The sequence below is a fragment of the Papio anubis genome, chromosome 17 (assembly GCF_008728515.1).
Source record: "Papio anubis isolate 15944 chromosome 17, Panubis1.0, whole genome shotgun sequence".
In the NCBI taxonomy this organism is placed as follows: Eukaryota; Metazoa; Chordata; class Mammalia; order Primates; family Cercopithecidae; genus Papio; species Papio anubis.
Window position 1 is genome coordinate 9,344,199 of NC_044992.1, and position 27,259 is coordinate 9,371,457.

Here is a 27,259-nt window from a genome sequence, read left to right on the forward strand (position 1 = left end):
TTTGTATTTTTAGTAGAGACGGGGTTTCACCATGTTGGCCAGGCTGTTCTCGAACTCCTGACCTCAGGTGATCCACCCACCTCTGCCTCCCAGAGTGCTGGAATTACAGGTGTGAGCCAACACACTGGGCCATCTCAACCTTTTTTTTTTTTTTTGAAGTGGAGTCTCGCTCTGTTGCCCAGGCTGGGGTGCAGTGGTGCGATCTTGGCTCCCTGCAGCCTCTGCCTCCGGAGTTCAAGCGATTCTCCTGCCTCACCCTCTCGAGTAGCTGGGATTACAGGCATGTGCCACCATGCCCGGCTAATTTTTGTATTTTTAGTAGAGACGGGGTTTCCCCATGTTGGTCAGGCTGGCGTCTCAACCATTTTTAAATGCAAAGTTTAGTGGCATTAACTACGCTCGCAGTGTTGTGCAACTATCACCACCATCCACCTCCAGAACTCTTTTCATCTTGCATCATCTGTACCCGTCACATAACTCCCATTGCCCTTCCTCCCCCGCTTGGCAGCCACCATTCTTCTCTCTGTCTCTATTAATTTGACTACTCTAGGTGCCTCCTGTAGGTGGATCATACAGTGTCCATCCCTCTGTGACTTGCTTACTTCACTCAGCATCATGTCCTCAAGCTTCATGCATGTCATAGCATGTGTCAGAATGTCCTTCCTTTTTCAAGGCAGAATAATATTCCCTGTGTTTATTGAATCACATTTTTTTCATCTATTCGGACACCTGTGTTGCTTCCACCTTTTGGCTGTTGTGGAGGGTGCTGATTTTGATGGAAGACCAGGGGCTGTGTGGGTGGCTGTCTTGGTGAGACAGCCTCACCCTTGCCTTTTGCATGGAGCAGGGTCCTCAGTGTTGGATTCTGGAATCAAGTAATCCCGAGGACCTCACAGGACTGTTTCTTGTTCAGTTCTATGTAGAGAAGGACTACAGAAAACAGATGCTGGTTCCAGGGACCCTGGGCAATGCGAGGCACAGGCAGGCTGCCTCAGGGCCGAGGTGCTGTGCAGAATGGGGAGGGCGGCATGCATCCCACTTGGGTGCAGAGTTCTGAGGCCAGGGGCCTCAGATGCTAGAAGACAGAACCCTGGGCACCATCTCTCAGGCCCTCACTGAAGGGGGCACTGGCAGGAGCAGTGACGCTGAAGATTTTTAGGGAGCTCCTTGGGCAGAGGACACTGATGAAGGAGTGAGGGCAGGAGAAGATTCTGCAGAGCATCCTGAAAACACACAGGCTCTTGATGACGTGTTAGACACCTCCTGAATACCCCCAGACAGAATCTGGAATCTATGTGCCTGGGCTAGACAGTGATACTGAGTTAATATCACTCCATCTATACTTTGCCACTGGCCAAGTCTGAGCACCTGTGTCCTGCTCTCTCACTGGCCTGGTGGGGTCCCCAGTCTCGAGGGAAGAGGCCTTACCACGTTTCATCGCTAGAGGGCACCCGCCCAATGGGTGGGGAAGTCAGGTGCGGCCCCCAACCTTCATCCTTTCAGAAATAAAGGATGTTTTTGAGAAAAAGTTGCAAGAGATGAGACAGAATATTCTTGCAAAGCAGGTATTTTCTTTCAAGACAGACCATCTTCCAGCATGCATCTTGGAAGATGATCTTTCATGAGCACTCACAGAACAGAGTTGCAGCCACATTCAATAACCAAAGTCCATCCCTTTGGTACTTTCTCCCTCTGGGTCTCTCTGCCGTCCCAGAGAGATGACACGTCGATTCCAGAGGTGACACCACCCTGAGTCCATTTCTAGGGCCTTTGTTCTAGTTGAGCGTTTCATTGTTAAGGTCTAAAATCTTGCCACATGGAGCTTTTAAGATTTCTAGGGATTTCTATTAAGAAAAGCACGGCTGCTTTTCCCAACTGTTCAGAATTCATCCAGTTGAAAAGTTACCCAGGAGGAGCCCCTATGTTTGACTTGAAGAGGGAAGGAAAAAATAAAACAAAACCAAAACCAAAAACGAAGTGAAAACACGTTCTTCTTGCCTCTTGCTAACTCACTGTTCCATCCAATCAAGATACCTTCCACCTGGGCCTCCAATTTGGGACGCTGGGAGCTGGCCTGGGAGAGGTGGGGTAAGAAGTTCCAAAGCAGAGCCTTTCGGAGGCACGGCGATGAGCCTGCTAAGAACTCACTGGAGAGGGCAGGGGCAGGACAGGGTACCTTCCCAAGTAGCTCTGCTCAGGCACCTCTGGTCAGAAGACCTGCCTAGTACTTGCTGTGTGGCTTTGGGCAAGCCATCCAACCTCTCTGAGCCTCAATGTTTCTCAGCTGTCAGATGAAGAGCTCATCGTATCCTCACGGGGTTATTATCAGGCTGAGTGAAATAAGATGGTGGATTAAAAGATGTTGCCAATGCGAGTTGCGGGGAGAGCGTACACCTGTGCTGGATCTATCATCAACTCCATAAAAGGGTTGTCAGGTGGGCTGAGCCACGTGTGCTTAGAACAAGTAGGCATTCAAGACGAGTGAATGTTGGACTTTTCAACACGTTTTGCTATTGTGTAGGCATAACGTAAGCCGCTGATTGGGTTTTTGCTTCACGGCCTGGGTTGGGAGCTGTACTCTCCTGAGCTGAGCAACCATCTCTCCTGCAGTCTCTGCATAAACAGGACCCAAGGAGATTCTGCCTTTGTGGTTAGTCTCAGCCCAGCCTGGACAAGCTTAATGCTCTAGAAAGAAATACCCTGCCTCAAAAAGACACCTGCCTCTAAACTGGCTCGAGGCCCATCGCCTTCTACCAGCCATTCCTCTGCAGCTCGGACCCCAGCCTGTCTCAGCCCAGCCTTGTGCATTGAGCAGAACCTTCAGGGTGGAGCCCGCTGACCGCCTTGTTCTTTCTCCTTGGCCTGTCGAGGAAGTCTCAGAAAGCACAGCTGACTTAGGGAAGGTCTGGGAAAAATCTCCCTGCTTTTGGGGGGGTAGGGGCGGGGGATGAGCCAGGGCTGAGGAGGAACTCTGAAGACTTTGTAGATTGCTCTCGACCGCCTCAGACACTCTCGGCACGGCGTGGAGAGGATTTGTGCAAACATTTCCTCTTTGGACCAGGAGGAATGCAAGAGGAGACAGCCTGCGGTGCATCTTGGACTGCTAGAGAGATGTACCCTCACTTGTGAAGGTGCACGAGGAAGATGAAGCTGGGATCAAGCAGGGCAGGGCCTGGGAGAGGAAACGCGGGACTCCTGCCTGGCGTCCCCCAGCTGCCCATGGGCATCCCTGCTCCCTGGGGGACCAGTCCTCTCTCCTTACACAGGAAGTGCTCTCTCTGGGCCCCTGGGAGGCCCTTCCTCACCCTGGTCCTGCTGGTTTCCATCAAGCAAGTAAGAGCAGTTCATTATTATTGTTATTATTATTATCGGTTGTGTGTGTTTCCTGATTTTTTTTTTTTAAAGAAGCAATTTAGGCCTCATGTAAGCAATCTGGAAAAGAGAAAACAGTATTAAGAATATAATGAGCCACCATAATCCTAGCATTCAAAATCACTGTTTATATTTGGCATATTGTCCTCAAATATTTTCTCTATGCTTTTTTTTTTCTTCTTTTTTTAACAACAGCTGGTATTAGGTAGTATAAAACACATTGTATCCTGGTCCCCCCCCCCCACACCCCACATCATATTATAAGCATTTCCCCACATCAATGTGAATTCTGCAAACAGCATTTACAATTGCCACATATATCCTTCTGTTTGTCTTCAGTATTCTCCCAGGTTTGAGTATTTAGGTTGAGCAAATCCATTTTTCTTTTTCCTTTCCTTTCCTTTCCTTTCCTTTTCCTTTTCCTTTTCCTTTTCTTTCATTTCCCTTCCGTTTCCTTTTCCCTTTCCATTACAAAAATATAGAATGCTAATTGTTTTTTTAAAAATATGATTCAAAGAAGTGAAATGAAAACTACAAATCACTCTACTTCCAACAGCTAGAGATCACCCTCATTCACACTTGGGGGCTTGTACTTCCAGACATTTTTCTACCATCGTTTATGTACAGTTTTTTGTTTGTTTTTTGAGATGGGGTCTCGCTCTGTTGCCCAGGCTGGAGTGCAGTGGTGCAGTCTTGACTGACTGCAACCCCCACCTCCCAGGTTCAAGTGATTTTCCTGCCTCAGCCTCCTGAGTATCTGGGATTACAATCACCCATCACCACCTGGCTATTTTTTGTATTTTAATAGAGACGGGGTTGGCCAGGCTGGTCTTGAACTCCTGACCTCAATTGATCTACCCGCCTTGGCCTCCCAAAGTGCTGCGATTACAGGCGTGAGCTGCCGTACCAGGTCTCCATACAGTTTTTTCTTTTCTTTTTTTTTTTTTTTTCCAAAAAAAACCAAACACAGGCACATACTGTAAATATTATTTTGTAATCTGCTTTCTTCGTAACAAAATACACTAATAACACAACTGACATTATTATGGAGCACTTGCTCTGCACTGGTTTGAGTGCCAGGTGCCCTCCATTCCTCATATTATCTCCTTCTGTGTTCTCAGCAACCCTGTAGTCGGAGGTTCTCTTGTTAATCCCCTTTTACAGATGAGTAAACTGAGTCTCGGAGAAGTTGAGCAACATTCTTCCATGTCAGTAGATGTAGATCTGTGGTATGATATTTAAGGGCTTTAAGGATTTGTTGTAATGTATTTAACTATCCTCTATAGTTGGGCATGCTGGTAGCTTGCTTTATTCTATCCAAGAAGATTAGACCTTCGTCCTCTTTCCAAGTTTCCATTTGGATACCGGGCTATGGGCAGTATAAAAGGATGACGGGAAGGAACCCCAGTTCCACTCGTCTGAGTAAAGAAAGTAGCCTAAGGAATGGCTCAGGCCGGGCACGGTAGCTCACGCCTGTAACTCCAGCACTTTGGGAAGCTGAGGCAGGCAGATCACAAGGTCAGGAGTTCAAGTCCAGCCTGGCCAACATGGTGAAACCCCATGTCTACTAAAAAATGCAAAAATTAGCTGGGCATGGTGGCACGCACCTGTCATGCCAGCGACTCGGGAGGCTGAGGCAGGAGAATTGCTTGAACCAGGAGGTGGAGGTTGCAGTGAGCCTAGATCACACCATTGCACTCCAGCCAGGGCAGTAGAGTGAGGATCTGTCTAAAAAAAAAAAGGAATGGCTGTCTTCCTCCTTTGTTCCATGGGCAGGGTGAGTCCCTGTTCATGGTCTTGGAATTCTAAACCCCTCCAGCCCCCATGTAGGGCAGGCTGTGGTACCAGGTCTCATGAGGGTTCACCTCAGGCTTTCTTTGCTGCAAGCCTGGGGCTACAGACACAGATAACCCCTGCCAGATTTCCTACATCCAGGATCCCCTAGAGGCTGCCTTCAAGCCCTCATGGATTGTAAATGTGAGCCCAATGAATGGTTTCATGGAATTCTTACCATCATGGCAGCCTCTCCCCTAGTGATCAGAACATCCTTAAGGCAGGTGGCCCTGGCCTGCCTCTGGTCCCAGGACTTCAGTCTGTTAGTGGTGGGGCCAGTGGTGGGAGACTTGATTCAGAACCTTTATCCTTGCTTCCATTCTCTGGATATCTCATATCAACACTGAGTGAGCACACCCAGCTTATCGTGTAGTTTTGTTCACAAATGTGAACAATGGCCGACCACATGCCGAGCCCTGAGACTGCACTCGGGATATTATCATAACATGCTTCCTCACACCTCATCTTACTTAATCCTCAACACAAGCCTCTGAGACCCATGTTATTACTGAGCCCCTTTTACAGATGGGCAAACTAAGCTTCAGAGGAGTTAAATGGTTGCCTGCAATGCTGTAGCTCCTAAGTACTGGAGCCGCTGTGCCTACCCGGGGTGTTTGAAGCCCTGTGAGTTTTCTTCTGTAGCGTTCTTGGGAGTTGTTGATGTATGAATATTTATGTTACAACAGCGGAATCTGCAGAGCCTCAGGCCGGCTTACCAGGCTGAGAAAGCCACACCTTGGCCCTTTCACTCTGGTATTTTTATAATCAGTAACATGCCCGCTGGCAGCGTCTGCTTCTACTCTCTGCCACCCAGTCTGCGTTTTCAGAGCCTTTCTGGCTGGCTGTCCTCTGCGTGTGTCTGTAATTCTGATAGCCTTACTCTTGGTTCTCCATCTTAACCCCGTATTCCTTTTCTAGATGTTTCTATTACAAGGCTTTGGGAAGACTTTGATGATGAATTCTGCTCATAGCCTCTTTCCCTGCATGGAATATAAATGACTGTGGTGTGTGTTTTGGCAGGAAGTCTTCAAAAAATTCACTTAATGAGAAATTCTCAGGGATAGTTTAGTTTCTAAATTCAAGCAGGGAAGTAGTGTTATCCCCCACGCCATCCTCTCCCACACTCATTTATTTAGCAGTTGCTTTGGCATCAAAAACACAAACAAAGGATTTTTGAGAAGCACATTGTGGCCCTTTTATACATGGATGGCAGGAGGGTAAAATGGTGCATATTTAAAATTTTAAATTTTTTTTTTTTTTTTTTTTTTTTGGCGAGGGTAGACAGTTTGACAATCAAAAACCTTTAAAACTATGTGTATTCTGTGACCCAGAAATTCAAATTCAAAGAATTTCTAAGAAAATAAAGATGTGCTCTCAAATGTTCAACTATGAGGATTTTAATTACAGCATCATTTATATCAGTAAACATCTTAAAACAACATAGACATTCAATGCTAGAGGATTTAAAAACTAAATTATATCACATTTTTTTTCATAGAATATTATGCAGCTGTTAAAAGGATGCTTTACTTCATTTATCATTTATTTCTTGAAATGGAAATATATTCACGATATGGGTCTTCTAATGAAACATAAAAGGCTTTGAAACAATATTATTCCCTTTGAAGTTACAAAAGAAAAGAAAGAATGAATGTGTACAGAGAGAAGAATCTGGAAGTAGATGGTAATTTCTGAGTAATGAGATGATAATTCCACCTTCTCCCCTTTTTGCAGAGCTGTGACTTCTATTTCATCTACAGTGAAGTGTATTCCTTCTCTAACAAAGAAAAACAGATTTATTTAAAGAGAGTCAGTACAAGGATTTCTCTTTCCTTTTCCTCAATCCCTTATGGCCAAGTTCGTTGCTGATGCTGGTTGCCTATGCAAGGGAAGAGAAACCAAGGTCAAGCTGGACTTCTCCAGTTGGAAAAAAAATCACCCGTATATCTTCTTTCCTCGTGACTTTGGGAATCTGGCTGTGATTGAACTTGGATGTACCTCTTGTGTTTTTTATATCTTTAGGGCAAGGACTGGGAAGACAGTCTGAGTTTGTCCAGCTCCCCTAGACTGACAAAATTCCGTACTTTTTAGTTTTAGTTTGTTTTTCTGCTTTTGGTTATGGCTATTGGCCATGGCAAAGAATGGAGGATAGGGGAACATTACACCAGAGACTGATTTTATTGTCTCTTCCTTAATCAGGTCCCGGGGAGGTCCCTGGGGCCATAAATAGTACCGTGTCCCCCAGTGGATCTTACATTGATGACCTGAAGGATTCTAGAGGCTAATTATTTGTTTGGCAACTCATCTGCTAAATTTGTAAAAATGATTTAGAGTCAGTTACGGTGCCATTAAAGATGTTTACATCTTTAAACAATATGTTAATAACTTACACGCTTCCTCTTGGGCCATAACTCAGAGAGATATATTAATAGAGATTCCAAACTCATAGGAAACGGAAATCAAGGGATAAATGCCAATTATTGTACCATTATTATTACTTATTGGATAATTGCATGGTTCTCAAACTGTGTGCTTGTATAGCCGAGGGCACCACTGTGAACTCACAGGGGTGCTATGAGATACTTTAATTTTTCAAGGGAAGTACAGTGATATGTAGCATTTTCCAGACACCATGCAAACTACTAGCTCAAGGTATTCATGGTGTTAATATTAGATCTCACCTCCTCCCTTTTGATGATGCCGTTTCTTTGCAAAGCTGGGTTTTCCACAGGTCCTGTGATTAAAAACCAAGTAGTGCACAAAAATCAGTGTGGAACAGGAAATAAAGGTGGTGGCATCCGATCTGATCCTAAAGCTTGAGAAGTTGTGCAATGCACAGCAGGCACTAAGCTGTTAAGGCATAAATATTTATTAAGTTGTTTGGACTGACTTACTTAATGAGTGGGGCTTTAGATATCTCTTTTGGCCTGGAAGTACTGTGGAAAAATTACTGAGTCAATAAGTTTGGGAACTGCTGGTCTAATGACCACACTAGCTCTTCTTCAAAAAGTTGGCTGTGTGATTGCTGCTGCACTCCCTACTGGTATACCAGTTCTACCTCATTCTTTTGGGATAACCCTAAGTCTACCTGGCCCTAGAAAGCATTTGAGTTTGTTGCCCCTTGTGAGAAGAGAGAAAACCTTAAAGCCAACTGCTTAACTGGGCGATCTTAGCCCAGATCATTTATTGAACCCTTCCTCATCCTCCATCCCACAACTGAGCCTCTGAAAATGGACAGTAAGAGCATTAACTCCTGCCCTGTGCTGGGGGCTTGTATTCAGAGATGAAAGACACATCTCAGTCCTCAAGGAGCTTATGCAGTAGGGAGGAAGATGGATAAGTGGCCCACCAATGACACTGCAGTGTGATGGGCCATAGGGATCGGTCATGCAGGGGAAGGGTGACAAGTTCAAGACTCAGGGAGACAGGTGGTTAAGTATGGCCAAGGGTCTCTGGGCTTGAGTTGGGCTTTGAAGGATGAATAGGAGTTCACCAGGTGAAAATGAGGGCAGAAGCGAGTGCCAGTGGGAAGTACAAGGATGAGAAGTCATGAAGGAGCACGACTTGGGACAAGGATGGCTGAGAGGCTAAATCCTGAGGCCACAGGCCTTAAGTAAAAGACTGTAGGCAGGAGAGCCCTGGGCTTAGCTCTGTCCTGTTCTCCTGTCACTGTGGAACAGTGTGTAGGGTGGATGGTGGCCCCAGGCCAGAGGAGGAAAGGAAAGACAGGGTTGGACAGGAGAGACGTTAAGGAGGTGGGATCGATGGAACCTGGACAAGGGAAAGGAAATTGCTGTGGACGACTCCTAGTTTCAGGTTTGTAATGGAGAGAACTGAGCCACACAGGGCAGAAGCTCGTAGGGAAGCCAAGGACAACAGACCAGAATGCCCTTGGCCTTGTATGCCAGCCAGTTATATAGCTGCCATCTCTGAAACAGATTCTAAGTCCTTTTTAGGGCAGGGGCTGTGTCTCCCTCATCTTTGTATCCTAATTCCTCCTTAACACAAGGCCTGGCGCACAATAGGTGCCTGATGAAAAACAGAAGAGAAAGTCCTTTTTAAAATCAAAGGCCAGGCATGGTGGCCTTTGAGAGGCCAAGGCAGGAGGATCATTTGAGCCCAGGAATTTGAGACCAGCCTGGGAAATGTAGCGAAATCCTCTTTCTACAAAAAATACAAAAATTAGGGCCGGGCGTGGTGGCTCATGCCTGTAATCCCAGCACTTTGGGAGGCCGAGGAGGGCAGATCACAAGGTCAGGCGTTCGAGACCAGCCTGACCAACATGGTGAAACCCTGTCTCTACTAAAAATACAAAAATTAGCCGAGTGTGGTGGTGCATGCCTGTAATTCACCTACTCAGGAGGTGAGGCAGGAGAATCCCTTGAACCCAGGAGGCGGAGGTTGCAGTGAGCCGAGATCACGCCACTGCACTCCAGCCTGGGCGACAGAGGGAGACTCCATCTAAACAACAACAAAAATTAGCCGAGCATGGTGGCATGTGCCTGTAGTCCCAGCTACTCAGGGTGCTGAGATGCAAGGATCACTTGAGCCTGGGAGGCAAGGGTTGCAGTGAGCCGAGATTGTCCTACCACACTCCAGCCTGGGCAACAGAGTGAGGAGACCCTGTCTCAAAAAAGTAAATAAATAAAAGTGAAATAAAAAGAAGTGGTACAGGTACACAAGTAGAAGCTGTGACACAGCCCAGTCATCTGGAAAGCCCAAAACGTGCTGTATTTCCAAGATTCAATGGCATGAAATAGTTAATGTCAGAAAGGAAAAAATCCCAAGTCCTCAGTAGCTTGAGTAAGTCTCTCAGACTTCTCTTTGTACTGAACCCACTTCCAAATTGACTTCTCAAGAATAGATACGGGCCAGGTGTGGTTGCTCGTGCCTGTAATCCCAGCACTTTGGGAGTTAGGCAGGCAGATCATGAGGTCAGGAGATCGAGCTCATCCTGGCCAACATGGCGAAACCCCATCTCTACTAAAAATATGAAAAAAATTAGCTGAGCATGGTGGTGTGCACCTGTAGTCCCAACTACTCGGGGAGGCTGAGGCAGGAGAACCGCTTGAACCCAGAGGGCAGAGGTTGCAGTGAGTCAAGATCGCGCCACTGCACTCCAGCCTGGTAACAGATTGAGACTCCATCTAAAAAAAAAAGAAAAAAGAAAAGATCCTATAATCTGAGCAGAAAAAATCATGGTCACCTCCAGAGCAGAGAATCTGTCTACTCAGAACCTTTGACTTTGCACCTGCAGACACCTGGGTGATGCAGGTTCCAGCAATTATCTGGCCCTTCTGTCACATTGTTGCATCTTAGTGTGATGCGTCTCTCTTTGGGATCTACATAGTCTCAGAAGCATGCAACTATTCATGTGGGAGGATGCAAAAGTTTAGGATAAGAATATTGTGTACTCTTGAAATGTCAACTTCACTTAAAGGTTTTTAAATTTTTTTCACATTTGTATTAAAGTCAATATGATTAAATTATGGAGTGAATGTAAAATTTGTATGTACTCTTAAGATAGAATATAAGATGCCGAAGAAAGGCTGTTTCTTTGCTGTGGGCCACTGTGGGCACTTCAGTGGGAAGGTTGGAGAATCATAGTGTGAGGTGACAACAAGGCCACATCTGTACTTGGTCACTGGGGGTGACCATGTTTTTGTTTGCTCAGGTTACAGGATCCCTCCTTGAGGAAACGACTCGGAAGTGGGCTCAGTACAAACAGGCGTGTCTGAGAGACTTACTCAAGGAACCTTCTGGTAAGCATGTGTATTAGTTATCCGTGGCTGTGTAACAAATTGTCCCAAAGCTTAGTGGTTCAAAACAGGAACCAGTCATTTATTACCTCTCATAGTTTCTGTGGGTGAGGAATTTAGACAGGGCACACTGGGGATGGCTTGTTTCTGCTCTATAATGTCTGGAGTTTAGCTGGAAGACTCCCATGGCCTCTACACTTGACCAGGGCTTCCATACAGCATGATGGTGGGGTCTTAAGGGCCTGCCTAACCAAAGACTTTCATGCCTTGGCCTTGAAAGTCATACAAGATCACTTCGGCCATGTTCAACTGGTCAGACAGCTACAAAGCTCTACCCAGGGTAAAGGAGCAGAAACACAGACCCCATGCCCCATTGTAAGGAAACATAAGAAACCAGATGTATGTGGATGTGACCATCTTTGATAAAAGCCATCTGCCATGGCACACTCATCACCTGATCACATGACATGATTAGCTGCCGTATATTAGCCTGGGAATCTGTTAAAGGAATGGGGGTGGGGGATGCCCCATCTCCCAGGGCGTTAACTAAATCTGAAGAGTAACATTTCTCTTATCCAAGGCGACACTAAGTTCAGAACATTCTAGCAAATATGTAATAGTTGTCTGCAGGCTGACTCTTTGGGTGCAGCCACGTGCACCATGCCATCTCCAAAGGAAAAAAAGAAGAAAGTATCTTGGCCCATTGCCTCTGAGCCCACTGAGGACAATCCCCAGCTCTGGCTTCTTTCAGATCATTTAATTCAGAGGCCTTAAGATTGACAGGACACTGAACTCTCCCTTTCTTTCTTCACCCAAAGGCAGTCCCAGGCTTCAAGCCCTTGTCAGCTCCCTCTGAAGACCTCATGGGTCCGGGCAGGTTGTAGTCAAACCTTGAGGTCAGCTGCAGGAACCACCTCTCGTTTTGGAGAACGCTGCTTTCTGAGGTCCAGGTAAGGCAGGCCTTCATCCAGAGCCATGCCATGCACAGCTCAGGTGAGCACTGCCTTACCAGGTGCTGACACCTGGCAGCCAGGTCGATACAGTGTCCCAAGCCAGCTCATAACACCATGGTGTTTCTCGGGCTTCAATGCCAGGAAGCTGGCCTTCTGTTTTTTTTTGAGACGGAGTATCGCTCTGTCGCCCAGGCTGGAGTGCGGTAGCGCGATCTCAGCTCACTGCAACCTCCAACTCCCGGGTTCAAGCGATTCTCCTGCCTCAGCCTCCCGAGTAGCTGGGATTACAGGCACACGCCACCACGCCCGGCTAATTTTTGTATTTTTAGTAGAGATGGGGTTTCACCATGTTGGCCAGGATGGTCTTGATCCCCTGACCTCGTGATCTGGAAACCTGGCCATTTTAGCCTAATAGGGAGCAGATGGTGGGGAATGGTGCTCAGCTTCCGGGACGTCAGGAGCTTACAATATTAGAAGTTTGGGACCTAGTCTGAAATACTTCCATTTGATTCCGGGAGGCCCATAATGCAGAGTTTTAAGATTGTTGCTTCCTGTTGCCAAACGCCAGGGGTAAATCATCCCTTGAGATGGTCCAAGTATCTAATAATGATCATTGAATTAGTGCTCAAATGGAGAGAGATGACTATACAGTACTTGTATTGGATCTGTGTGACCAAGGACCTTGAGTGGGTAGATCCCCTCATTCTCCTGGTCTTTTTGTACATTCACAGAGTAAATGTATCCTGGGATCTAACTGGTGAAGGTTTGATGATTATTTAGCTGATTGTGGAACATAAGGGACCGGCTGAGCCTCCAAGTGTCCTCCTGTCCCCAAGTTTCTGTGAAAGTTTAGTTCATGTCAAATAAAGTAAAATCGGTATCATGTGTACATTGACGTAATTGATCAGAAGTCAAGTTGGGCAGACAAATGCACGTTGTTTGGGGCTGCATTCAGCATTCCTGTGGTCCCCAAATCATTCCCCATCCTTGACTCATCTAGAGAGTGGGCCACCCATGCTGGTTTCTGCACAGGTTACAACAGCTTCCAGTGCCAGGAAGGTGGGCTCCCATGGTGCCTCTGCCTCCATCAGTGGCATCCCTGTGCTGAAACACCGATGTTCATCAGACCCTTCTTCTCTCTATAGGCGTATTTTGTAATGGGACGTTTGATCAGTACGTATGTTGGCCTCATTCTTCTCCTGGAAATGTCTCTGTACCCTGCCCTTCATACTTACCTTGGTGGAGTGAAGGTAATAAGTCTTGTTTTTATCAATTTTCCCCAACCAAGTGCTTTTCTCAAATCCTCTTTCCCCACACACAGTCCCTGTCTAAGCTCTCAGGAATACATCTTCCTTCTCCTCTTCTGTAATTCTTCTATTCTGGATGTTCCATTTATTTTTATGTATGTATGTATGTATGTATATATTTTTGTGGTTACATAGTAGGTGTATATATTTGTGGGGTACATGAGATGTTTTGTTACAGGCATGCAATGTGAATAGGCATGGAGAATGGGGTATCCATCTCCTCAAGCATTTATCTTTTCAGTTACAAACAATCCAATTACACTCCTTAAGTTATTTAAAAATGTACGATTAAGTTATTATTATTATTACATATATATTTTTTGAGATGGAGTCTCGCTCTGTTGCCCAGGCTACAGTGAAGTGGCACAATCTTAGCTCATTGCAACCTTCGCCTCCCAAATTCAAGCCATTCTCCTGCCTCACCCTCCCGAGTAGCTGGGACTACAGGCGCCTGCACTCAGCTAATTTTTTTGTATTTTTAGTAGAGACGGGATTTCACCGTGTTAGCCAGGCTGATCTCAATCTCCTGACCTCAGGTGATCCGCCTGCCTCGGCCTCCCAAATTGCTGGGATTACAGGCATGAGCACCGTGCCTGGCCAATGAAGTTACTATTGATGATCGTAACCAGTTGTGCTATCAAATAGTAGGTCTTATTCATTCTTTCTATTTTTTGTACCCCTTATCCCTCCCAGCCACCCACTACCCTTCCCAACCTCTGGCAACCATCCTTCTACTCTCTATGTCCATGAGTTCAATTGTTTTGATTTTTAGATCTTACAAATAAGTAGCTCTCCTACTTCAAAGCTTCTAGAGTACAGATCCAACAGCCACTAAATTTGGCTTCTGTTGGGGTAAGAATGGCCACTGTCATGGAGAGGAGAAACAGGTGAGGGAGAAAGATTGGGATGCTAACCTCCACACAATTTTTGACTTGTTCGATGGGGAGGAAGGATTTTCAAAGTACCCTCTGCATTCACATCGAAAGGAGGTGCCAATGGGTTAGTGCTTTTAACTCCCATGGGACTTGGATGGAGAATGTAACCACTTAGCTTGCTCTGATCCTGTTTCAAGGAAATAAACATGACTTAGATACCCCAGATAACATCCCATCCCTACCAGCCCCAGAAGCCCGACCTCTTCGTTATTTTATTCCGGAAGAGGAGGGAGGTGATTCCTGGTTAGATTCCTGTTGCCTTTGACCACAGACCACCGGCAAATATAAGGACAACTAAAAGTGTTCTCAGGAAACGTAAGTGGTTACAAAGCTCCAGGCAAAACGAGGTGAGAACCAGCTTCTGAGAGGGTGAGATGTATTTTCATATTTAATTTCAGCCCCATTAATCATCCCATCGTGCAACTTTGGTTTCAATGTTTTGAGCCTCTGGAGCAGAGAGAGAGAGTGTTTAGAAGGAAGATCCATTTCTGGGTGGGAGAGTTACTGACCTATTTTATGGAAGTGTTCTCTGATGAAATCCAGTGGCAATCAGCCCAAGAAGCATGAGAATGTGAGATTTTAGGGAGGTTGGAAGAGATAGCTCGCTGGATCGGAGGGCTCTGAATGACTCAGGCACAGTGCCCCTGGGAACAGCTGAGTGAGGGGAAAGAGCACTGGGTGTGGAGTCAGGAGCCCCGAGGTCAGACCCAGTCCCTCTATTTTACACTTTTGGAGACTTTGGGCAAATTCCCACAGCCCTCTGAGCTTCCGCTTCCTCATCTATGAAAGGAAGGAGACTTGCTAATTCTGAAGGTCACTCTGAGGAGTAAACGAGAAGGCACTCACAGGGCGCGTCGCAGAGCCGCCGCTCGGTCCGTGGGAGCTGAAGCTGAGTCCAGGAAGGAGCCCCTTGGATTCCTTCAAGTCTTGAGGCCCCAAACACCCAGACTCTTCAGTAGCACGTGGAGCCGATCCCCACTTCTCTGCTCACTGTCTACCTGTCCCTTTCCAAGAGCTAAAAACACAGATCCATTCCACTGTAAGAGAAAATCAAGTGTTCAAAAAGCACTGTAACATTTACAAAGAAGTTAAATTAAAGGCTCTTTAAAAAAAAATAGGTTGTGGGCTTCTGGAATGTGAAGGCAGTGTGATTTGCAAAAGGTAGGAAGTTACTCTTCCACCTGCCATTCTGTGCACTAAATCTTTAGAATCCAAACGGATCCCTGCAGCGAAAAGAGAATGTGGAGACCATGGAAGGGCGCAGAGAAGCACTTGTGCAAATGCACAGAGTGGAGGAGAGAGTCCTTGTGAGATGGGAGAGAGAAATGAGCATGGTCATATCAGAAGAGGGAGCGCCTGGCCTGTAGTCCCAGCTACTCGGGAGGCTGAGGCAGGAGGATGGCGTGAACCCGGGAGGCGGAGCTTGCAGTGAGATGAGATTGGCCACTGAGTGCCTGATGGCAAACAGAAGCTGTAACTGATGACTGAGGCTGGGGGCTGATGACGAAGGAAACTGGGTGTTAGTCACTAGGGTTTCAAACTCTTTTCTGTAGAGGAGGATTATGTGGAGCCCCAGAAGGTGTTAAGGCATAAAAATGGAGCTCAAGTTGTAGTCTGGGAGAATGACGTTGAGCGCATGTAGCTATTGGACCGAGAAATGGAGGAAGCAGGGAGGAGAGTGGCGAGACTACTATAGTGTCCCAGAAAACATCATGCTAAGGGTGTGGATTCGGCCAAGGGCAAGAGGGCGGAGAGAAGGAGAAAGATTAAAGAAAAGTGTTGGAGGTGGAATGCTCAAGACTTGTCATCAATTGGAGTAGAAACTGAGGGACAGACAGGAGTAGAAAATGGAGGAGAGGAAAACAAACTCCTCTTCCTTCTCCTCCTCCCCGTCTCTTCCCCATCTAAGGAATGGTCTCAGGGTCCACCTGGCCCCACCCAAGCCCACATCTCAACCAGTGGGTAGCCAGGTCCTCTGGCTCCTCCTTTCCTCCATCCCTCACTGCTGTGGGTTCACCAGCACCCTCTGCTGCTTTTCCATGGCCTCCTCATGAGTCCTTGCCTCACATCTGGCCCCCTCTAGGCACCTTTGGAAAAGCTTTCTACAATATCATTCATATTCTGTCTCCCCCTCGCATACAAGACCCCCTGCTGCCTGACCCCGCAGACCTCGTTAGCACTCTCCCCCACATTCAGGATTCTCTGCACTTCAGCCCAATGAGCAACGCCCAGGCTCTGCACCTGGTCCAGCTCTTGCCACTCAGTACCTCGGCTCGCACACCTGCCCAGGAGGCCTCCTCACAGGCTCTGGCCATGCTCCTCTGCCTAGAAAGCCCCTTGCAATTCTCAGCTCCATCCTTTCCTCCTTCTAGAAGGTTTTTCAGACCTCACCCCTCAACTACAGACCTCTCCTCTCTGCGGCCTCTTTTTTTTTTTTTTTTTTTTTTGAGACAGAGTCTTGCTCTGTTGCCCAGGCTGAGTGCGCCAGTCTTGACTCACTGCAACCTCTGCCTCCTGGGTTCAAACAGTTCTCCTGACTCAGCCTCCCCAGTAGCTGGGATTATAGGTGTGTGCCACCGTACCCAGCTAATCTGTGTATTTTTAATAGAGACAGGGTTTCACTATGTTGGCCAGGCTGGTCTCAAACTCCTGACCTCGTGATCCTCCTGCCTTGGCCTCCCAAAGTGCTGGGAATACAGGCGTGAGCCACCACGCCCGGCCTCTGAGGCCTTTTCTATACCTGTGCAGTCTTCTGTCTTAGCATTTATAATCGTTTATGGCGATTTTTCTTTGCACTCCCCCAGCCAGAGCTGAGCCCTCTTCATATGTTTGCATTCCCAGCACAAAGCATTATGGCTAGCACAGACAATGCAAGTGGCAAGAGACATTCTTGCCATTCACTCATTCAACTAATATGTATTAAGCACCTGTTGTATGCCATGCATTATTTTTAAGTGCTTGGGATATATTAGTGACAAAAACCAAGTAAGATCTCCTCGTGGGGCTCACATTCTCGCAGGAGAGACAGACAGTTATCAATAAGCATCATAAATAAGTGCAGACGATGTTTGAATGTGATCTGTGTTAAACAAGATGGGGAAGGGATGGGAAGGTTGGAGTGGGGTGATGAGTCGCAGCTGTAAACTGGATAGTTAAGGAAGTCTTCGATGGCAAGGTGACGTTTTGGTGAAGATGTAAAGAAGGTAAAGGTTTTAGAAGAAGCGTGTTCAGGATGGAAGGAGACAGCAGGTCAATGGCTCTATATGGGGACCATGGCTGGCCTGTTGCATGAAGAGAAGGAGGCAGACGTGGCTGTGGTGAAGAGGGGAGAGAAGCAACAGGTTATGGCAGAGAGTTACGGGCCAGGTCTTAGGGGGCTTTGTGAAAGGCCGGAAGAGTTTTTTTCAGAAAGCCCTTGGAAGATCTGGAGAGAAGTGTGACGTGATATGGCTGATTTTTTTTTTTTTTTTTTTTTTGAGACAGAGTCTCCCTCTGTCACCTGGGCTAGAGTGCAGCGGCGCGATCTCAGCTCACTGTAACCTCTGCCTTCCGGGTTCAAGTGATTCTCCTGCCTCAGCCTCCCGAGTAGCTGGGATTACAGGCATGTGCCACCACACCTGGCTAATTTTTTTTTTTTGTATTTTTAGTAGAGACGGGGTTTCACCACACTGGGCAGGCTGGTCTCGAACTCCTGACCTCACGTGATCCACCCGCCTTGGCCTCCCAAATTGCTAGGGTTACAGGCATGAGCCACCGCACCCGGCCTATGTGGCTGGTATTTTATTCAGCTTGCTCTGACTGCTGGGTTGCCCACAGATGTGAGGGGCAGGACTGTCAGAGAAGTCCCATCTCCCGGTGAGAGATGATAGTTCCACGGGATGGGAGCAGGAAGTGAAAGTGGCAGTCAGATTCCATGTACAGAAGAAGGCCGGGATGACAGATTAGCTAGAGGACCTAAGGAGGGCTATGAGAGACAGAAGGGGAGGGTGAGTCTGAGGTTTAGGGCCAGGGGACTGGAAGGATGGGTTTGCCATCCACTGAGGTGGTAAAATAGGTGGGTGGAACAAATTTTGAAAAGAAGAAAAAGAGTTTGGTTTGGAGTGTGTTGTTTGAGATGTCAGTGAGACACCCTACCTAGCAAAGCTGTCAGGGGAGCAGGGGGCTGTACCCTTTGGTTGTCCATTCATTAAATTCAGCAGATGGTTACTGTTGGCCCATGATGTGCAGGGCCAGGACTAGGAAGGACCAACAGATTTTGACTTTTCGTTTGCAAGCCCAGCCTCTAATCCTCCAGGTGGGAGGACCTTCTGGGACAGATGTGACTGAGTCACAATGGCAGTCTGTCTGGGCACAGGGATTTTTCTCATCGTTTTCACACACCCTTTCATTTCTTCCCAAATCCTTCCCAAATCATGGAGAGTTGGTAGTAATTATTATCCCCAGTTCCTGATGAAAACGCAGGAAGGTGGCCGGGCGCGGTGGCTCATGCCTGTAATCCCAGCACTTTGGGAGGCTGAGGTGGGCGGATCACGAGGTCAGGAGATCGAGACCATCCCGGCTAACACGGTGAAAACCCGTCTCTACTAAAATTGCAAAAAATTAGCCGGGCGTGGCGACGGGCGCCTGTAGTCCCAGCTACTCGGGAGGCTGAGGCAGGAGAATGGCGTGAACCCGGGAGGCGGAGCTTGCAGTGAGCTGAGATCGCGCCCCTGCACTCCAGCCTGGGCGACAGAGAGAGACCCCGTCTCAAAAAAAAAAAAAAAAAAAAAAAAAAAAAGAAAACGCAGGAAAGCTTAGAGGTTTAGGAGAGCTAGGCCCAGGACACACTCATGCATGGATGGTGCATCCGGCGTCAGTCCCGGTCTGTCAGCCACGTGCCCACCACTTTCTCTTCTTCATGGCATGAGTCTCAGGAAGAGATGCCCCACCTAGCAAGCATCGGGAACGCAGATTGGCGTCTCCCAGCTGGGCTGAACCTTGGAGGGCTTGTAACATCTCTGAGTCACCAGAGGCTGTTCGAATTCCAGAGACTTTGGGTAAACACAGCAGACATTAGCAGACCATGGTGTGTTACAAAATTGAGAAGCTTCCATGTTTTTCCCTTCCATCCCAAATAAACAGTGAGGATGTTAATGAGCCCCCAAAAGGGGAAGTGAAAATCCCTTGTCCCTGGGATTTTCCGCAGCTCTGTGGCATGCTCAGGGGAACGGGCTGTGCATTCTGACCTTTCCTCCGGAGCTTTGTTTACTTTCAGAGAGCTCAGGAAGGGCCTACAGGCACTGTTTGGCTCAGGGGACTTGGCAGACGATAGAGAACGCCACGGATATTTGGCAGGATGACTCCGAATGCTCCGAGAACCACAGCTTCAAGCAAAACGTGAGTTTGCTCAGCTCAGTGAGGAGGCATCCTGGGTCCAAACCACCCTCCTCCGGGACACCCCAGTGGCCTGCTGGCTCCAGGGGCCACACAAAGAGGCTTCTCCCAGCGCCTCTCCCCGGGGAAGCTAAGGAAGGTCCTGCAAAGCAGCAACCCTCTTGGCGGCCGTGGAATTTCTTCCACGACTAGGCTGACTTGCAAAATCCTAAGAGAAGTCAGTCTTCCAGGGTCGATCCTGGCATTTGCGCTTGCTGTCCCCCGTCCTGGAGCACCTGTCTGAGCTCCACTGTGGCCGGTTCCTTCTCACCATCCAGGGTTCAGTCCAAATGTCTCCTTCATAGAGAGATCTTCCAGGATCCACCTGATCCAGAGGGTGCCCTCTGTGGTTGCTTTCCTACCACATCCCCCCAACCCACCACCCACAACTTTGACCCCTTTATGGCGCCTGCCCCTCCCTGAAATTCTCACATGTTGCCTATTTGTTATCTAGCCCTCTCACCCCAATGTAGCTCCACTGGTGACAGAGGACTTGCTGCCTCGAGGGAGTGGCATGGCACAGGGTCTTTAGGGTCAGCCAGTCCTATTTGCATTTCAAATAGTAAGAAAGTTAATGAGCCCCCAAAAGGGAAAACGAAACGTCGCTTATCCCTGGGATTTTCCACAGCTCTGTGGCATGCTCAGGGGAACCGTCCGTGTATTCATATCCAGACTCTGCTCTTCCTGGCTGTGAACCTGGTGCAAGTTGCCTCATCAACTTGGGCCTCTGCTTCCTCATTCATGCCACAGGGGTCATGTTTGCTGCATGTGACGCTGTGAGGATTTAGTCATCAGACATCAGTTTCTTAGGAGAAAACCCGATACACGGTCAGCACGGTCTATGCAGGCATTCCTGCCCCATCCCCAGGGTCTACCACGGTAGCTGGTCCGCAAATCCCCGTGGCTTCCCAGGAAAGGTTCTTTGGATGAACAAACAAATCCATGCTTCAGACTTCTCTCCACGTGTGTTCTTTCCAGGGTCCTTCTGCACCGTGCTTTCTCATTGGGCTCTTGCTCTTCTCCCTGAGGACCTCCTGTTTGTCCAACATCTGCTCACTTTCCTTCAAGGCGTAGTGCAACAGGCTGCGCAAAGCAGAGGAACGGGTGTTTGGGGATCAGACAGATATCTACAGCCACACCTTGGTTTCTTTCGTTCAGATGGTCAGGCCACACACAGTAATGAAACATCTATGATGGGTTAGGTTTTTGCACCAGGCACTGGGAATAAACAGGGTATAGCACGCGGATATTGCCTCCAGGGAGCTCAGAGTCTCGTGAGGTATAGGGACAGTGTGATCGTTGCTGGGAGGGAAGTGCCAGATGCCCAGGGTCAGGGAGGAGGGGGAAGCTAATGTAGACGGGGGGCCAGGAAGAGTGCTTAAGCCTTGCTCTGCAGGGCTGGAAGGAGATGGCCATAGGAAGAGAGAGAGCAAGAGGGAGAAACGCACCTAGGGTCAAAGAACACGCAGGGCTCTGGGACCACTTTGAGTGCTGCTGGGCAGGTGAGGTAGGGCCTGAGGAGGACACAGGTGAAGGTGGAAGCCTCAGGAGAGGTAGGTGATGCAGGCCTCCTGTGCCCGGTGAAGGACTTAGGACTTTGCGTGTTGAAGTAGGGGAGGGACATTACTAACTCATGTGTTGACAGGTTCGCTTTGGCAGATTGGAGAGGGGTGAGCCTGTCAACACATGGGTTAGTTATGGAGATTGGAGACTGGGGCCATGCTGGAGGCAGAAGGCAGGGAGAATAGGCAGGAACTGTGGCAGCAACTCAGGCCAGATGGGAAGAGAGCGCCCACGGGGTGGAAGAAGTGGGAGGGTGAACTCACAGGTTTGCCAAGGAGCAAAACAGTAGGACCTGGCTAGTGCTGGCGGCTGTGAGAGGGTAGAGTCAAGGACAAGATCGCAGGCTTCTGGCTTGGACCCTTGAAGAGACTTAAAAATGCCCCTCCCTGAGAAGAAGGATACAGGGAGAGGCCTTGCCCTTTGGGTTCTCAATATTTTGCTACATAATTCTTTTTTTTTTTTTTTTTTTTGAGACAGAGTCTCGCTCTGTCACCCAGGCTGGAGTGCAGTGGTATGATCTCAGCTCACTGCAACCTCTGCCTCCCGGGTTCAAGCAATTCTCCTGCCTCAGCCTCCCGAGTAGCTGGGACTACAGGTGCACGCCACCACGCCTGGCTAATTTTTGTATCTTTAGTAGATATGGGATTTCACCATGTTGTCCAGGCTGGTCTCGGACTCCTGACCTCAGGTGATCCACCTGCCTTGGCCTCCCAAAGTGTTGGGATTACAGGCGGGAGCCACCGCACCTGCTCTTTGCTACCTAATTCTGTGCCCTAATCTGAACCTGTAAAACACCCCCACTCTCCGCCACCCCCAAAATTGTGGTTTTTTTCCTGAGATAGAATCTGCCTCTGTTCTCTGGGATGGAGTGCAGTGACACGATCATGGCCCACTGCAGCCTCAACCTTCCAGGCTCAAGTGATCCTCCCTGAGTAGCTGGGACTACAGGTGTACACCACCACATCTGGTATTTTTTGTAGAGACAGGGTTTCACCATATTGCCCAGGCTGAATTGTGGCTTTATTTCATGATTTAGTTGGAATTCTTTAGCTTTCTAAAGTCATTTAAATATTCTCCCATTAAACGTTAAAGATATTTTATATAGTTTAAAGTCTGGGGATGGGAAAGGCAAGGAGTTCAGTTTTAGAAACACTATCCATGTCGCTTGTGCAACCTAGCCTCTCTGCAGGCATCTGTAAGATGGGGTTGAAAATACCCGCTTTGCAGGCCTAGTTGTGAGGTTTCAGAGGGTAATGAATGTGGAGTGATTCATCCACCTCCTGGCACACAGTAGGCCTTTGATAATTGTGATTATTGCGTTTCTTTTCTTTTCGGAGTATCTTCCCTGGACCCTACAAACACTTCTCTCCCTCCCTAGCCTCTCTGGTTCAGTCCTAAGGCTGTGATCATAGTTTACTTGACATTGTGAGTTTTTTTGGTGTCTGTGATGGTAGCTTTTCTGCATTGGCTACTTGGTTGGATTGGTGTGTGTGTGTGTGTGTGTGTAATATTTCATTTGACTTTCAAAACCCAAAAACCTAACTTTTTGTTAATTTATTAAGGTCAACTCTATTTTATACAGTTTATTATTCTATTTATACATCTAGTAAGTAAAGCTACTTTCGTAGAGGTCCCCGATTAATTGTTGTTGACACAAACTAGTTATTTACATATCCTTTTACATTTTAAGCTGTGTTATTACATTTGATATGCCTTAGACGTTTAAACTATGTTAAATAATTGTTATAACAAGAAAATCTTTCTTGTTTTTAAATAATTCTGGTTCACTGAATACATCAAATTTATATGATGAGTGTTAAATTTTCCTAAATATGTCAATACTCTTTTCATCACAGTTTCAACTTAAAGTTGAAAATCAGGTACCCTTCGATGTATTTCATATTGGAATCTTAATACTAACCTATTAGATCCTCTAATACATCGTATTTTCTAAATAATACCAATTACATATAGATTGTGCAAGTAATTTAAAAAACCGCTCTATGAGGGATAGACCGAGGGGCAGCTATGTGACGATACCACATAAAGTTTAATGTTTGTTAGAGGCTGGGTGCAGTGGCTCAGGCCTGTAATCCCAGCACTTTGGGAAGCCGAAGTGGGAGGATTGCTGGAGCCCAGGAGTTTGAGACCAGCCTGGGCAACATGGCAAAATCCCGTCTCTCTTTTAAAAAAAAAAAAAAAAATACAAAAATGAGCTGGGCATGGTTGTGTGCACCTGTAGTCTCAGCTACTTGGGAGGCTGAGGTGGGAGGATCACTTAAACCCCAGGAGGTTGAGACTGTAAGGAGCCATGATTGTGCCACTGCACTCCAGCCTGGGTGACAGAGCGAGACTCTGTCTCAAAAAACAAACAAACAAACAAATAGTTTAATGTTAGAATCTAACTGGTGGATATACAGATGTTCTTCATAAAGTTTCTTTAACTTTGGTATATGTTTAAAATTTTCATAATAAATATTGAGGAAAAATAAGAAAAAACTATACATGAATTTAACGCAAAACATTCACAAATATAGTGGTGTGATCAAACTTTGCCAAGATTGAGACACAAAACAAAAACTTTCATGCTAAGGAGACAACCTGGCCCAAGAAAGGAGGGGTTTCCATCTCAGGAGACATGGTTGCCTATAGACCAAGATTGATTTGTTCTGATTATCAATACCAGTGGTGCAGGTGTGTTAGTAAATGTTAGCAACAGGCTCCCTGCTTCCACCCCTGAAGAAAGAAAGGCTATGATTTGTTAACACCTGCCAATTTCGGTGGCATTAATGACCCCCCCATGGTCAATTTCAAGCTACCAGTGTGACCACAGAGTATGCACAGTAGCGCAGCGTTAGACATGTTTCTCCTCATGCAGATACAACAGCAAAAATAACCCCAGTAGCACTGAACATGGACGTGTAGAAATGTAATTAGGAAGTGATTTTGAGTATTTATTGCTTTTATTCTGAATATAATTTACTCATTGCAAATTTACATCATTTAATTTTTTTTTTTTTTGAGATGGAGTTTCGCCCTTGTTGCCCAGGCTGGAGTGCAGTGGCATAATCTCGGCTCACTGCAACCTCCGCCTTCTGGTTTCAAGTGATTCTCCTGCCTCCGCCTCCCAAGTCACTGGGACTACAGGCGCCCACCACCATACCCAGCTAATTTTTGTATTTTTAGTAGAGAAGGGGTTTTACCATGTTGGCCAGTCTGGTCTCAAACTCCTGACCTCATGATCTGCCCGCCTCGGCCTCCCAAAGTGCTGGGATTACTGGGCGTGAGCCACCACGCCCGGCCATCATTTAATTTTTAAGATTATCAATACCAGCTCGTGTTTTACAACTGGTTCCCTGAAAATTTGCCAATCGGTTCTCACAAGCCAGGATGACCACACCACGGGGTCTACCAGGGTGATTGTATTCACTCTTGCCAACAAGTTGAGCCCCAGGTTCACGTCTGTTAGAGGAGGCTGATCGTATTCAGGTTCAACACGTTTCATAACCTAGCTATTTGCTCTAACGGGAGCCACCTGGCTGGGGCTCTGTTCCTTCAGAACCTCGTGGGTGTTGGCATGTCCTTGGTTCCCTTAAGTGTATCCTAATCTTCCATCAAGGCTCAGTGGCTCATAACTATAATCCCAGTGCGTTGGGAGGCTGAGATGGGAGGGCTACTTGAGGCCAGGAGTTTGAGACCGGCCTGCACAACACAGCAAGATTCTATGTCTAATCTTGCATCAGACATGAGAAACCTTCAAATGGATCCTCCATGTCCTCGGGGAATTCTTTCTAACCCTCTTACTTTCCTACTGGATGTGAGTTAACAGAATTCTGTGATCCTTATACGGCTTTACTGTGTGAGAGGTCACACCTCTGAAAGGGATCAGAAGGACACCTGTAGTTGGATTGGATCCGGTTTATCTCAAGAATTTGACTTTTTTTCACACCAAAGTTATGCTAATGGCAGGCCTTGAATTAGGCAAATTGTGTATATATTTTTTTTCTCCTGGGCTGCAAACTGTTTGAGAACAACGACAAAGTCATAGTCATATTTGAATATCACCCCTAAACCTCTGACCTAGTACTGGGGTGCACAGTGGCCTTTGCATACAGTAGGCACTTAATACATACTGCATGAATGGCTTCACAAATTCTGAGTCAATTGGTCTGTGGTGGGGCCTAGCTATCAATACTAGTTGCGAAGTTCCCCAGATGATTCTAATATGCAGCCAGGGTTGAGGACCACGAGTGTGCGGACACAGTAGCACCATTCCCAAGTCAGCAAATGGGGAGCACTAAGCAAGGTTTGAAAACTGCACTTTTTTCAAAGACAGGAAGGAAAGATTCTCTCTTTGGAAAAGTGAGGACAAGGGCATTGCCTCCTCCCCTCTGCAAATGGCCACATTTCCAAGAATTCAAATACTTAACAACAAAAAAAAACAACTTCTGGCCATGTTTACCTGTGTTTCTAATAGAGGGTTGAAATTTTGCCCAAAAAAGGCCAGTGTTAGTAAATCTTTGCCCTTCAGAGTTTTAGCAAACAAAATATGTTATGTTCTTCCAACTAACGAGATGCTGGGGGTCCTTATGCATATTAAATGGCACTGTTAAAGGAGATTTTGTGTGTGTGTGTGTGTGCACGCATAAGCATTAACAAGTGTGTTTAGATGACTTAGTATGGAATCGTGTTTAATGGAATGAAAATAAATGATTATGCCTTATGTTGTCCTTTAAAAAGTACTTTTTATTCTTAAATACATAATTTAATTAATACATATGAATTGATATATCTGTATATAATTTTAATATATGGTATATAATTTTAATACATTTTAATTTTCAATATAATTTATAATAGAGCCATTGATTATATATTTTCCAACATTTTATTTTGAACTATTGAAACATAGAAAAATTAAAAATAATATAGTAGACACTCATATACCCACTATTTAGATTCAAAATGTAATAACATTTTGCCACATTTGCTTTCTGTTTCTCTCTTTCTGAAATATTTAAAACTAATTTGTAGACATCATGAGATTTCACCCCCAAATTCACTGGGTACCTCCTAAAATTAAGGACATCATTCTACACAACTACATTACCATTATTTCAACCAAGTAAAATTAACAGTGATTTTTATCACATGGCCTATTTCATCCGTATTTAATATTTTTTCCAATTGCTTTCCCAAACTTTTATAGCTTTTCTGCACTGTAAATATTTATCTCTCTTTTTTACAGCTGCATAGTATTTCACTTAGCATATCCACCAGTTTGTTCAGCCACTGTCCTATGGCCATCTGGGTTATTTCCAATATATATATATTTTTGGTGGAGGACAGAGTCTTGATCTGTTGCCCAGGCCGGAGTGCAGTGGCGTGATCTCGGCTTACTGCAAGCTCCGCCACCCGGGTTCATGCCATTCTGCTGCCTCAGCCTCCCGAGTAGCTGGAACTACAGGCACCCACCACCACACCCGGCTAATTTTTTGTATTTTTAGTAGAGACGGGGTTTCACCGTGTCAGCCAGGATGGCCTCGATCTCCTGACCTTGTGATCTGCTCACCTCAGCCTCCCAAAGTGCTGGGATTACAGGCGTGAGCCACCGTACCCGGCTAATTTCCAATCTTTTGTTCCTAAAAACGCCACAGTGAAAAACCTCAGATGTGTGTGTAGACTACTATTTGTGGCAGTATATCTTTTGGAAGATTTCTAGAAGTGGGATCGCTGGATTAAAGGTAGATGCATATATAATTTTGTTAGATATTGCCATCGGGGTTATACATTTGTCCTCCCTTCAGCTATGTACGAGAGTACCTGTTTCCTCATTGGGTGTGTATCACATATTGGTTAGGAAGTTTCTCATAAGGGTGTCTAAGTGACATAACGTTCACCTGTTGGTACTAAGAGTGAGCTGGAGACCTGATGCTTTGGAGCCTCTAGGAAAGTAGCCAGGTTTTGTTAGAGACCTTAATGTAGAGGACAGTTGAAGAAAATCCTCTAAAGAAGTACAATGAAACCAACTGTAGCAGGTGCTTTTGGTGCCCTGCCCACATCCCCTCACCCTAATTAATTCAGTACACAGCTGCTTAACTTCTCACCGCGAGTGCATGCATTTC

General features: G+C 46.5%; 1 protein-coding gene across 1 annotated transcript in view; it reads left to right on the forward strand.

Annotated features, from left to right (window-relative positions):
- The first annotated feature begins 2,408 nt into the window (after positions 1–2,408).
- GLP2R (glucagon like peptide 2 receptor) overlaps positions 2,409–27,259 on the forward strand; it is a 66,941-nt gene continuing 42,090 nt past the window's right edge. Inside the window, 4 exon segments of the mRNA XM_031657223.1 lie at positions 2,409–3,333; positions 10,880–10,967; positions 13,063–13,167; positions 19,414–19,535. Of these exon segments, the coding sequence (XP_031513083.1) occupies positions 3,145–3,333; positions 10,880–10,967; positions 13,063–13,167; positions 19,414–19,535 (504 nt within the window). The 5' untranslated portion in view covers positions 2,409–3,144.